Below are 13382 nucleotides of genomic sequence, written 5' to 3'. Positions count from 1 at the left end.
GATTTGAGCGCGCCGCAGTCTCTCCAATACCCGAAATCTATTACTTCGTCACCACCATCTGTCAATCTCTACATAGTACAACTTGCATATTGCACCAGGTATCACCGTCTGTTGCGTTTTCGACGGTCGAGACTACGGGCCCTAGCATGCAGGTGTCTCGGAACAATACCAGGTTGACTATAACCAGACATCTGCGATACAATAGCCAGGAGTGTCCCTCCTCCCTTCGACGCCATGTCGCCTCTTATTCGCAAGAGAGATTGTCTTATAACATTGTATTGCAACCAACCGTCTCTATCACACAGCGAAGCAATCCGGTAACGACACACACAGCAAGATTCAGCACTCAATCTAGACATGGCGCTCTGGACGAGTCCTCACAACCGCCTCAATCCCTCGAGTCCGCCGTTCTCTCCTCGTTGTCTAGTGCACAACACCGACCAGAAAAGACCCTCCCAGGACAGTCCGCCGTGCGAGATCATTTGAGAGCATGGAGTATTCAGAATGAGAAAAACAAAGCGGAGAGAGCCGCGGCAAACTTTGATGGTCCGCGCAGGTTGACTGCGTTGCCCAATTCCCTCTTCATCGAAGAGTCCCGCTTGACCGACGAAGCAACGGAAGAAGATGCTGAACTTGAGGAGTTCGAAGACTCGTTGGAAGGCCGCCAGTCGGTCAATCTGTATCCGGGAGACTTGATCTACCACCGTCCGCGTGGTGTCAAGTCCGGAGAGCAGTTGGCGATCTACATGGGCGAGGCAGGCGTACAGAATCAATTCTTTCTAGCCGATGGCCGATGGCTGGCGGAAACTACTAGGCGCACGACCAGCCCCATTGTCAGGGGATTCGCCACAGTGGAAGAGATGCGGCCCATTCAGAAACATCTGCCGGTGAAGCCTCTCGAAAGACAAGCTCGCGAAATGGAGATTGCATCAAGCTTCAGCTTTGCCGGGGATGTCCCTCATCGTGACTCTGCACGCTTGGTGCGCCGTCTGCGCGAATTCGAGGAGGAAATGCTGGCCTTTCGGCGGGATAATCTCCGCTCCCTCGACTATGTTCACGAACGCTTGTCGCATGAAGAGTACTACACTTGTCTCACCTTCGAGGAAGTTGTTCAGAAGCTGCTCAATGTCAAGTATACCGATTTGTCACCAGCGGCCAGGATGATCATCTTTTTGACGTTGAGAAACAGCGCGACGTCGATCCAGCTGGTGCCCACCAAAGTGAGGGAAGCCCCAATGTTTGTCTTCACGCCAAAAAAGCTGGTCAAGCGCTTCGAGGATGTGTGCGAGTGGGCGCGAGACTATCAGGAGTCTGCCGCTCTGGCAGCCCAGGGGAAGGACGTGACAAGAGCCCTCGAGCGCAACCCTTTGAGTTCTTTCATTGAGAAGGCACGGCGCTTGATTCTGAAAAGCCGTGCTCTGAGGTCTCCAACAACAACTGGCAGCTTGGGCCCGAGCTCAATCCAGCTGATTGAAAACGGCAAGATCGTCACCAAGGACACTGGCGAAAGGTTTTCCGAGACCGATAAGATGCTGCTGGAGTTTCTGTGGGATTGCTACATCCGCACTCCGCTCCCCGAATTTCGGACTCGGTATCATTCCATCGGTTCCCTTATTCTTCGGGCAGTTGGGGCATATCCGAAACTTCGCCTTGAGCGCAAGATCGGAAGTCTATTACTACAAGAGCTAGGGGTACTCCCTCCTTGGTCGGATCCTATGGACCACGACGTATCCATACAGGTTCCTGGGAGGAAGGGTGCACATGAGGTCGATCGGCTCTTTGCAGAGTCAGACAGGGTCTCTAAAGAGTTGGGACTGGAAGAGAACTGGGATCATACTCTGCTTGAAGATTCCATGGCTTCCTTGCGAGAAGATTTTGATCTCCCCGTATTCTGCGTGGATGAAGAGACCACCCTGATCAGGGATGACGGCTATTCCCTGGAGCAGAACCAGGCCATTCCAGGCACATATTGGATTCACTCGCATGTTGCGCATCCATCTGCCTTTATTACACCCGATCATATCTTTGCGAAGAGGGCACGCAGCATTGGTCAAACGTTGTATCATGAAGAGGTCCAACCCATGTTTCCCTGGGGGTTCTCGCATGCTGTCAGTCTCAAGGATAATTCTCCCGCGTTGACCATCAGCACCCTCATTTCCGAGGATGGCGAGGTCAAAGACATCAAGATTCGACCTACCATTCTCCGGAATGTCATCCCCCTATTACCGACGACCGTGGATAATCTACTGGGCAAATCTGTCAACGAACAAGCGTACATGGTCCTCGGCCCGCAAGCAGAGGATGCCCTGCCTTCCGACCGCAACGGAACGAGCCAGAACTTCGAGCATGCCCGAGAGCTTAAACCAACTATCCAGAAGCTCCACGAGCTGATGTTAGCCCGAAGTGAGGCGCGTCGAAGGGCAGTGCCTGAATACGCGAATTGGCTGATCACTCAGAACGAGACTGATGTCAAAACTTCGTTCGTTGAAGAATACTACCCAGAGCGCCTCTACCGCAGCTACCATTACCAAGGCGATCCGCTCATCAAGTGCGTTGCGCCTCGTGTGGTCGAGCCAATCCGACTCGGAGAGTGGGAGCATTCAGCAAACTTGACCACACTGGTAATGACGCTGGCGGCCGAATCAGCGGCAAAATGGTTTGCGGACCGGGGCATTCCCGCCTTTTTCAGCGGATCTCTGACCCAGCCTGGTTTCCCTTTGTCAAAGCTCAACACCATGGATGTGCAGGAGAACAAACGGCCTGCCCTGGGAACATATTCCTCGACTCCGATTCCGCATGTGTTTTTGAATACCAGCTCGTACTTGCGTGTCACGAGCCCGATCCGACGGTTTACAGACACACTTGCACACTGGCAGGTCGATGCATACCTACGAGCGGAAGCCGAAGGGCTCGTGGAGGCTGGAGGCAATGCAAGCCATCTGAGTCTACCATACACCAAAGAAATGGTGGACGAGTACATTGAGACGGATGCTGAAAAGCTACGCTCCCTTCTCTACAAGGTCATGAGGGCCCCCAAGACACGCTGGGCCCTCCGGGCACTATTCCGAGCCTTTCACTTCAAAGAGGCGGAGCTTCCTGAAGTGTGGGATCTCAAAGTGATCACGCTTCACGATGTCACCGCTACTACTCCTGAAGACAGTGGACTGCGGGGCCAACTTCTGCCGTTCCAATTGCCCACCAAACTTTTGGAATCTCCGGAAGGATGGGAAAAGAAGGCCCACCGCGAATCGTATCTGCCTGTAAAGATCGAGCTCGTCGACCTCGATGAGATGTGGGTGTCCTGTCGTGCCGTTGGCCCTCCCAGCGACACGTATAATTTCAAGGATCGCATCAGAATCGTCCCTAGGTCCGTAGCGGCGACGATGGAGGGTGCGTCGAAGAATGCTCGAGCCAACAGCTAGAAAGCTGCAGCATCGGATCGTAAAGCTTTGGCTTTGGCTCTCGAAGGTCTCGACTTTCAGCATCTCGAATATCAATGCATATATTTGCGTCGAGGAATGCTCGAGCCAACAACCAGAAAGATGCACAACTTCAGCATCGTAAAATTCTGCCTTTCGACGGCCTCGACTTTCGCCAGACGGCTCAACATCTCAAATATCAATGCATATAGTTTACACGATAGCACCGACGATGGGGGAAGCGTCAAAGAATGCTCAACCCAACAACCAGAAAGCTGCACCTTCAAACCCGTAAAGGTTTGGCTCTCGAGGGCCTCGACTTTCGCCAGACAATTCGAATATCAGCAATGCATATAGTTTACACAATACCACACGGCAGGGGACGACGGTAGCCGTGCGCAAGGTGCAGTTCGGCGTCGCCGTCGTCACGATCTGGCTTCAAGGGGTCTGGCCAACTCAACGCTCGTATTCGCCTGTTTCAAGATTGTTGGCCCGTGTCTGAGGTTTGAACCTTCACATCTGCACGCCGAGCCAGTGGTACTACTGAGTAGTGAACTTTACTTCAGGAACATACTATCCTATCCAGCCATCCTGTGACCACAACTTGAACCCTCTAAACCACTTCCAGTGTCAGGAACTGAGCGGAGAGTATTTCCTGGCGGCAATCTGCGGTCAACATGACCTAGATATCGTCCGCCCACCCGCTAAAGGCTTGAGTGTCGCTAAGGGAGGTTGGCCTGACGTTCTGTTGGCCTGCTGGCCCATCTCAGCGCCGCCCTAGTCGGGGGGATGTCGCTTCCGGTGACAAATACTCTGCATTTTGGCCAAAGTATGTTTGCCCCAATTTGCCGCTTGGCCTTATAAGTTAGACTTTTGACATGCTTGACAGGTCAGCGGTGGATGGCCTTCAGCTGGCCATGATGCCATAACGCGTAGGCTTCAGCGGACGAAGGCGAGCAGCAGGAGGCCACTCTTCTGGAGGATTCCTTGCATTACGGGGTGATCGCCGACAAATTTACTGTAGAGAGCCAAGGTCTCTTTTCCTTGGAAAGTATCTCAGCTTCTCAAGGGTCATCCGTTGCGAGCTGGCAGAAGAAGCCGAGTGGGGAGACGATCAGCGAAATCGTGCAAACAATCAGCTCGTAGAGGATCAGCTGGCGCAACCCGCCGGTAGCGAGACCGACTCCCTACGATGTTGCGACAACGACAAATACTACAGCAGCATTATTACAGACGCAGCGAGATTAGTTCTGGGGCTGGTCATGAATCACCATGAGATTCACTTTGGGCGGCCAACCCGACGAGGCTACCCAGTCACGGAGCAGGCCGCAAAACACTCAAAGCGATGTTCATCGAGATGTTCCTCGATTAGGACTGTTGCAGATATCCACCGCTCAAAGTTACCGTGGGAGGTTTACTTTGCAGTCGAACCAGTGTACAACTCCTGTCGGCCGCAGTGGCACCAGGTACGGCTCAGCCTTCCATCTGGAGCCCAAAGACTTGTCGTGGCCTTCACTGCTAGTTGACTACTGATCACAATTGTGTAGGATGACGTTACAAGGGTAATCCCGTCGCGTTGTACGTACATTGCGAGACGTCCAGTGGTTATCCCTTGGGGATCGAACGGGATGCCCAGTCAACGGTCTGGTTCGAAACACTGATGCGCCGACGTCCAGTAATCTCCCCTAAGGTTAGCGAGTGATAAAGTGAGGCGCAATCGTTAAGCTTAGCAGGACGGTGCTACTGGCAATAGCATTCGACGCCAATCCCTGGATGCCAGGTATGGCGGAGTCGGCAACCCTGGTGATAAGCCCCGTACGATTTTACACAATCTCAAACAACACAACTTAGGTGCTGAAAGCTTTCAAAAAGTCGGACATATCGCAACCAGGAACTCTTCAGACCAATGTCCGTCAGAGAAATAGATATATATCAACCCCTTCGGTTGTACCTGGGAAGCAACTGCCGACGAACCGCGAACCAGTGCCAGTGGCTGAGGGACGAGACAAGAACTCGCCTACTCACGAAGCATGATACAGCAAACTAAAGATATTAGATCGGGCCACAGCCGAGAGAGACAGGACGAGCCATGCCGATTAAGGCACAAGGTCTTTCTCCCCTCCCACACGGACCCGGTGACAGCCTGGGGGGCTTTAACTGAAGGCCTCTGCGTCGAAAGGACACACAGACATGTTTGAATTAAGGGTTCAGGCTAGGATCGCGCCTTTCGGTCCTCGCAACGGGTGAACGCTTTGTTGCTCCTCGAGCCCGTTTTTCACTCTCTTTTAAACTAATTTGCAACCTCATCTCAAATGTCCAAGGAGTGCCAGGACCTTGCTTGCAGGCTTGATCAGACCCTCACCTGCAAATGCAAGCCACAGACAACCGGCTCCCTGTCAGTTTCGCGGGACTCATCCTCCGGTTCAATAATGCGCACTTGGCCCCTCCGTAAACCCCTGGAGGCAGCTGACTGTGCGCGACTGGCTGCAGCAGAGCGTCCAATCGAGCCCCATGACCAGGGGCATTGCGGCGGTGAAGGATCATTGCTTTATACCCTGGTCTCATAGATCGCCCTAGAGCCCATAGTCCTGGCACCAACAACCAGATCTGGTCTTACGATCTCTCGTCTATCATCCCTGTCATTGACCTCTGCCGGGCAGGGGCCGGGACTCTCACCAGCAATTTCATATCCCGATGCCCAGCCATCCTAGCGATCAAACTTGTTTGCAGAGGATCGTTCACAGGCCCTGGTAGATCTCGGCCATTCGGCTCAAGCGATCGCATACTGTTTGCTGCCTTGCGCTCAGCTCTACAGATGGGCGGCCCTAAACAGCTGATCATGCAAACAACTCGTGGCTGAAAAGATGATCCTTGGAAAGCTCGTGGTATATGCACATACGCACGATGTGATCTGTCGGCCGCACGGCGTTTCCTGCAGAGTGCGAAATAACAACACATGCAATCCTAGTACAGCATGTCTGAGAACTGTATTCAGGTCTAACGTGTGCCCTGGACCCGGTCAAAGACGGAGGCTAAACGGTGGAAAGCACGGACACTTTTACGGTCCCGATTACTGGCTGGCGCAAGATGACCCCTTCCGATGCGACACGCTGGCAGGCTAAAGCTGCCTTCACTATATTTTATACAGTCAAAGATTCGGCTCAGCTTTCGCAAGGCTAAAGGTCGCCCTGGCCTTCATGTCATGGAAAGCTACAACAGTAGTCGAATCGACCGAGTAAGTGTGGACTCGATTGGCGTGACGGCTGGCTGCAGAAGTGGAGAGGTGAAGCTACACTGTTCTGTGCCTCTCGAAGAAGCAAGCCTCCCTTTCGGTCATCCTTCGCCAGGCAAAGCCTGCTCGAGTCGTCGTCTTCGAACAAATCGAGAGGGCGGGCCCCCCTTGATTGGTATGAGGCGACTCTCGATGCCAACACCAACGCCAACGCCAGTCAAACATCCCCACTTCATTACTCAACCGCCATGGCATTCTGGCTATTCACAGTTCGACAAAGCAACATTTCGTGCAGCTGAGGGTCCCCCGGCATCCTCGCCGTTATCCATTATTTGCAATTCCATATCACTAGCATCGTCGGCCCTTCCTGACGTGCCCGCAGCGCCGGAAACCCCCTTCGTGCCCGCACTTTGACGACTTTTATCGACGGCCTCGCATTATTCTTGTTGTCCTCAACCGTCTAATAACGCCTCCGAGATCGTGGTATATCGGGTGTGGCTTCTCCCCGGGTAGATGTCTGTCCCGTGCGCACATCTCTCTGGAACCAAACGTTTGGTGGCATCTTGTATCTTTTTGTATTCTCGGTCCAGTATATCGCTTTAGCCGACTGGAAACAATTCCAACGCCAGATCTCGTTGCATCTGCAAGCGATACACTACATCGTGTCTCTGTCCGACCGAATAAACCGAAACACAGATCTGCGCAGCCGAGTGAACTGAACCCTGCCCTCCACTAGGCGGGGAGGCAGTGGTTGCACAAACTATCATGGTGACACTTCAACACACCAATGTCAACACAAGGGCCGCCATCGCCTCAAGGCGGTGATTCTAATAAAGTTGCCAAAAGACGAGCCAACTCCTGTGTCCCCTGCCGTGTGAGCAAATCTCGGGTACGACAGTGCAACGCCCAGGAAGTAGGGGAGCGATGTCCACTGACTATTGGTGCAGTGCTCTGGTGGTATTCCTTGTTCAACATGTCAGAAAAAGCGAGACAAGCCTCGCTGCTGGTATCGCAATGTGGTCTCCAAGGATGATGAAGATAGCGAAGTGAGTAACTCTATGATGGTGATCTGGATGATGTCTTCTCATATACTGACCTGCATGGTGGCAGCCTAAGACCTCTCCTCTTGAACTTCAGAAGGAAGGATCACAAAGCACCCTTCAACAAGACACGGAGGACACCGACGACGAGGACATCTTCCCGTGGCCTCACAGGAAGTTCTTTGGCGCATTCTCCCTAGCACGATGCGTCGACAAGGTGATTTCACGCATTCCTCGCTTTCTGCTCGGGCCTGCTAATCGAGTCTTTAGTTCAAGAGTCTGTCAGCCACCGAAACACCTAGTGAGGACACGATCTCGTCAATACAGACGGTCGAAGTCTTTAACTGCAGGCTCAACGAAGAAGAGAAGCTGAGGATCCTCGACAAAGCGCTCCAGGCGTCTTCCCCTACCCGGACAAACCTTCGTTCGCTCCTGATCCCAGAGCCTGACCGTAGACTATCTGGACGTCTCCGTGGCCTCTACTACAGATTCCTCGAGGCGCATCAGCATCTTGATGCCGGGATGGTAGTGGAAGCATGGTGTGCCTTGGGAAGTCTGTTGCGCGATGCACAGACCTTGGGTTGTATGATTCGCCTGTCCTCCTTTCGTGTGCATACGAAGCTCGTGCTAACAGTTGTTAGTGGACGAAGATGATGGCTCCAGCATTAATACCGATAGACAGACGGATCGTGAGGCTGGCCGCCGGGTCTGGTGGCTTCTGATCGATTTCGACGCCAAGCTAAGTTTCATTCTCGGTCGGCGGCCGTTGATATCCCCTTCCCACGGCGTCCCCAGACCTACCGTGGATTGCCCAAGGAAGGAAGAGAGAGACCTTCTGCTCAATATCCTGGACTTTACACAGTACATGCAAGAGGTCCTCAACGATATTCTTCCCGAGAAGTTTCCGGGCAAAGCCGAACCAGAAGTCGACAAAGCAACACTAGAATCCCACTTGGCACGCCTACAGGAGTTGCACTCGAAGTTCTCCTATCTTCCCCAGAATGGGAAAACGGACCCTCCTCTGTGGGCCGCAATCGCGGAACACCAATATAAGATCCAGCTTTTCTTGATGGTACTCAATTCGCAGATTGTCATGTCAATGGCGCTGGGTCGAAGTTCAAGAAAATCCGAGAAATCCGAAGGACATACACCATCATCTACCTCCTCTTCCACAAAGTCGAAAAGACCTCAACCCCTCCGAAAGCACTCATCGAAGGGATACCTCGAAGAGATGTTTCAGGCTGTGCGCCGAATCACGAGTCTGTTCGAGTACATCAACGCTCTCGATTCCTCACCCACTCCACCTTGGCCGCGATGTTTTGGTGTTTATTGTGCCGCCTCATTGCTGGGTATTGCCCGGTTACGGCAGGATATTGATCACATTCAGACAGATATGGATCGCTTACAAGATATTCTCAAGTTCTTCCAAGGGTCGTTGAGAAGATCACCCAGATCCTCCATTGCCCAAGCTGCTGTGTTGTCATTGGGTGCCATTGTGGAAAGGGTGCTGAGACCGTTTGATCAGCAGCAGCCCAATGCTGCTGCAGATGGCACAGCCCAAACACAGGATGGGCTCAGCCAATCTTTCAACGATGAAAACACGCATACACCTCAGTCACGATCTTTCGCGAACCAAGCTCCCGTTGACCACTCCAACCCCATGCAACTACAACGACAACATCATCTCAAACGACCTCAAACATTCCAGTACGAGGATGAAGCCCGACCGGAGAAAAGACTGAGATACAGTGCGAGGCCTCCAAACTATGAGAATGCGCTGCATGGAAACCCGCAAGCCTGGGCACGTGACCAAGGACCACCACCTTATGCGCAACCCATGTCTTCCTTCAGTGAAATGTCGGCTGCTTCCTTCCACGATGCGTCCATGCAGCATAGTCTGGAGCAGGCGTCTTTCGCCCACAGCGCACCCACTTCGTTCAATGCAAGCGATCAGATGCAATATGCAGCCATGAGCTATTCGAGCGGACACCCGGACAATGGATCGCAGATGCACTCTTTCCCGTTCTGGATGCACCCTCCCATGTTGATTCATCCGCCAATGTATCATGCCGGATGGCAGGCCATGGATCCGTCCACCTGGATGGTGCCGGACACGAGTCAGCAGAGTTTCTATGGAGGACCACCCACAATGTCCGTCAATGAACCACGCCAGCACGACGGCAATATGCAATCATCGCAGTCCGCAAACATGAACAGTTTTGGTCAAGGTGGCCCGACCCGCGAGGACGGACGGCAAGCAGGTAATATGACGGTCCCCTTGGACAATGGCAGAAGAGCACCTGATGGTCAATTCTACACAACGTCATCCGGACAGTATCAACAACTCGATCACCCTGTCAGTTCTCCCCTCAAGGACGACGGATTGTCTCGCCAGGACAACGCATACGGCCCACCGCCGCCAATGGATCGACGACGCAGTGCTGCTGACATAAGATCTCAGCAGCAAAGCCATAACAATCCTTGGCCCATGGAAATGCGAACAGAGTACGCCAATCAACACCCCATAGGAGAGCAACAGCGAGACACACCACAGGGAGGTGACTCCCAGACAGCCTCTCGTGATGGTCTTCTCTCCCCCGTAAGTGAGACGGAATCAAAGTCGCGACGCAACTCTGGCACGCCCAGGCAAATAGCTCGCAAGGGCAGACCGCCACCGCCACCGCTACCACCTGCACCTCAACATGTCGATGCTAGCACTCCGCAGGGTGTGGATGCAGGAACCATGAACAATATGCGAGGACATTCCCTAGCTCAAGCCAACGACATGATGATGGCCGACGTCGCTTCAGGGGGCGGTGGAAAGGATCCTGGAGGTGATCAGCCGGATATGCCTCGGGAACAGCAGCAGCCTCCTATGTGGCAGAACCAACCACCACCACCACCACCACCACCACCACCACCACCAAATCATGGCCCGCCGGGCCATGCAGTAGATGCGAGACTTTACAGCATGGAGATGGCGGGCCACCCCATGCAATACGAGCAGCAGTACGAACAGCACCTTCCGCCCAGACCGGTGGTCACGACGGGCCCCTTCACGGGGAACACAAGCGGTCACCAGTGGTGGCCCAGGTGAGGTGTGAAGACATGTGTTCCCAATGCATTTTTTCTAACCAAAGATGTAAATATCTACGGTCCCGACCTTATGATTCCCCCTGCCGATTCAGGCTTTGTATACAACGAATATTGTACAAAATTGATCTTATTATATCGTCTCGATGGACAAGGACCTTACTATTGTGTTAGTACCCGTTGGTTCTATGCGGCGCCCACCTCCTGTTTACATTGCACTTCGAACGACATTCCACCAAAAGGCCAACTGTCCAATCAGAACAAATTGCGCCGTAGACCGGAACGGAATCGTTCTTCCGGCCGAGGCTAAAATCACGTGCTGGATGTTTTAGGCAAGTGTAAGCCTGACCCCCGCAGCAACACCGTCTGACAGAAAAAGTACCCCATCTGTTCGCCTGATGAAGTGTAAGTGGACTGGTCTGACGGACGTTAACCGGTATCCGAAACACGTATCCGACAGTATGCGATATCAGCAGCGCTCAACTCCTCTTGCTGGCGCGTGTCCTCGAACCCATTCATATCGAGACAGCTTGCTTCTCCTTCTCTTTTATTTGTAGACCTTTCTTTCCAGAGGTCGGGTCATGTAAATCTCCAAGATGTATCCGCCACTGGATTATCTTGAGCATCGCCGTGCCTGGTAAGGAGAAAGCTTTCTGTTTTCCAATGTCGTTGCTTTATCTATCACTCATATGCCTTGGCGGGGATGGCCTTGACTAACACAGTGATTGTTCCCTATTACCAGTGCGATCAAGCAACGGCAGCGCGATGCCCGCTTCGAATCTCTCCCCGAGACATACCGAGGCCCCTTGACATCGCAGCAACGATCGATCCTGAACGCTCCCATCGCATCTCTAGTCGAAGACGTGCACAACTCGGTTCTATCGCCCATCGACATCATCCGCACCTACGGCAAGACCGCAGCGATCGCTCAACAACGAACCAACTGCGTGACGGAAGTTCTTCTCCCGGAGGCGGAAGCATGGGCGAAGAACGAGAAGGATATGAACCTGAAAGGTCCACTGGCCGGTATTCCCGTATCACTGAAAGACAGCATTGTGGTCGGTGGATTCGACACATCAGTGGGCTACTCCAAAAACGTGTTCAAACCCTATCCGGAAGATGGGATCATGGTGAAACTGCTCAAGCGGGCCGGGGCGATTCCGCACGTCAAGACGGCCCTGCCGATTACTCTGTTGTCGTTCGAATCCGCCAACGATCTCTGGGGAGTATGTAAAAACCCGCATAACCCGAAATACTCGCCTGGCGGCAGCACGGGCGGCGAAGGCGCATTGTTGGCTCTGAACGGGTCTCGTATTGGAATTGGATCCGACGTGGCGGGATCGGTGCGTGCGCCCGCCGCATGGTCGGGAATCAATTCTCTGCGATGCAGTACTGGCCGCTGGCCCAAGATGGGCATGAACACATCCATGCCCGGGCAAGAGGGGATTCCGTCTGTGTTTTCGCCCATGGCTAGAACACTCGACGACCTCACGTATTTCACTAAGAGCTTCATTGGCATGAACCCCTGGGAAGTCGATTACACTGTCCACCCGATCCCCTGGCGACAGGACGTCTACGACTCCACGGCGAACAACAAAAAGCTGCGGATAGGGTTGATGTTGAGTGATGGCGTGTGTCGGCCTTCACCTGCCATCGCACGCACAGTCAAACTTACTGCCGACGCACTCCGCTCCGCCGGGCACGAGGTCGTCGATATCAATGTCTCCGATTTCCCAGAGACAGCGACGCCCGCGCTGGGGCTGCAAATCGCATCTGTGCTGTTGTGTGGCGACGGCGGCAAGACGTTCCGCTCCTTCTTCCGCACCGGCGAATCCAACGACCCCGGCGCCGCCCAGATCAATTTCTACATGTCCCTCCCCCGACCCATCAAGTACCTCTGGTACCTGTGGACGCGGTATGTGAAGCGTGATCCGCTATGGGCTTCGCTGCTACGGTACTTCCATCCGCTGTCCGCGGTCGAGAATTGGAAATGGGTTGCGAAACGTGAAGCGTTCCGCGCCACCTGGTTCGATTGGTGGGAACAACCCAAGCAACAGTTTGATTTCATCTTGTGTCCTGCCAACGCCACGCCGGCTTTGCCTCATCGTGCAATGCACGACGCTGTCTCCTCGTGCGGATATACTTTCTTGTGGAACTTGCTCGATTACTCGGCTGGCATTGTGCCCGTGTCCAAAGTCGATGCTGAGCTTGATAAACTCTCGCCGACGTTTAGACCTGTCAACGGTGTTGAAAAGGGTGCTTATAAGTTCTACAATGCCAGAGATATGGCGGGGCTGCCCACTGCCGTCCAGGTCGTCGGTCGACGACTCACGGAGGAAAAGGTCCTAGCGGCAATGAAGGTCGTCGAGGATTCGCTGCGTGAAAACGGGGTTGTTTACGAGCATGTCGATGTCGAGAGTCTGCCGGAGTTTGTTGCCCAGGAGGCGAATAAGCTGAAGACCAGCACGACGAGTGCAAGTACTTGAGCCCGTCAGTTAGTGGTCGGTCAAATCAACTACTTCGGCTAAAATACCTCGGTTGCAATGCCTAGCTGCCCTACCGTTCACCATGATAGGTCTTTTCTCTTGCTGGTGGTGC

At 53.5% G+C, this 13382-nt stretch overlaps 3 protein-coding genes across 3 annotated transcripts; 2 read left to right on the top strand and 1 right to left on the bottom strand.

Moving 5' to 3' along the window:
* Positions 1 to 146: 146 nt before the first annotated feature.
* HMPREF1120_04526 (mitochondrial exoribonuclease Cyt-4) lies at positions 147 to 3422 on the top strand (the record flags this gene model as incomplete). The annotated part of the gene is made up of 1 exon (XM_009158657.1): positions 147 to 3422. The coding sequence occupies one exon, from the start codon at positions 147 to 149 to the stop codon at positions 3420 to 3422; it is 3276 nt and encodes a 1091-aa protein (XP_009156905.1).
* A 5526-nt stretch (positions 3423 to 8948) lies between these two features.
* Positions 8949 to 10327, bottom strand: HMPREF1120_04525 (uncharacterized protein). The gene has a single exon (XM_009158656.1). The coding sequence runs from the start codon at positions 9757 to 9759 to the stop codon at positions 9358 to 9360; it is 402 nt and encodes a 133-aa protein (XP_009156904.1). The 5' UTR covers positions 9760 to 10327; the 3' UTR covers positions 8949 to 9357.
* A 1053-nt stretch (positions 10328 to 11380) lies between these two features.
* HMPREF1120_04524 (uncharacterized protein) lies at positions 11381 to 13270 on the top strand (the record flags this gene model as incomplete). The annotated part of the gene is made up of 2 exons (XM_009158655.1): positions 11381 to 11421; positions 11527 to 13270. 2 exons carry the CDS (start codon positions 11381 to 11383, stop codon positions 13268 to 13270), a joined length of 1785 nt encoding a protein of 594 aa, XP_009156903.1.
* Between the last annotated feature and the right edge of the window lie 112 nt (positions 13271 to 13382).

The sequence above is a fragment of the Exophiala dermatitidis genome, assembly GCF_000230625.1.
Source record: "Exophiala dermatitidis NIH/UT8656 unplaced genomic scaffold supercont1.4, whole genome shotgun sequence".
Taxonomy (NCBI): Eukaryota; Fungi; Ascomycota; class Eurotiomycetes; order Chaetothyriales; family Herpotrichiellaceae; genus Exophiala; species Exophiala dermatitidis.
Note: the sequence above shows the minus strand (reverse complement) of the source record. Positions and strands in the feature narration are given on the sequence as shown.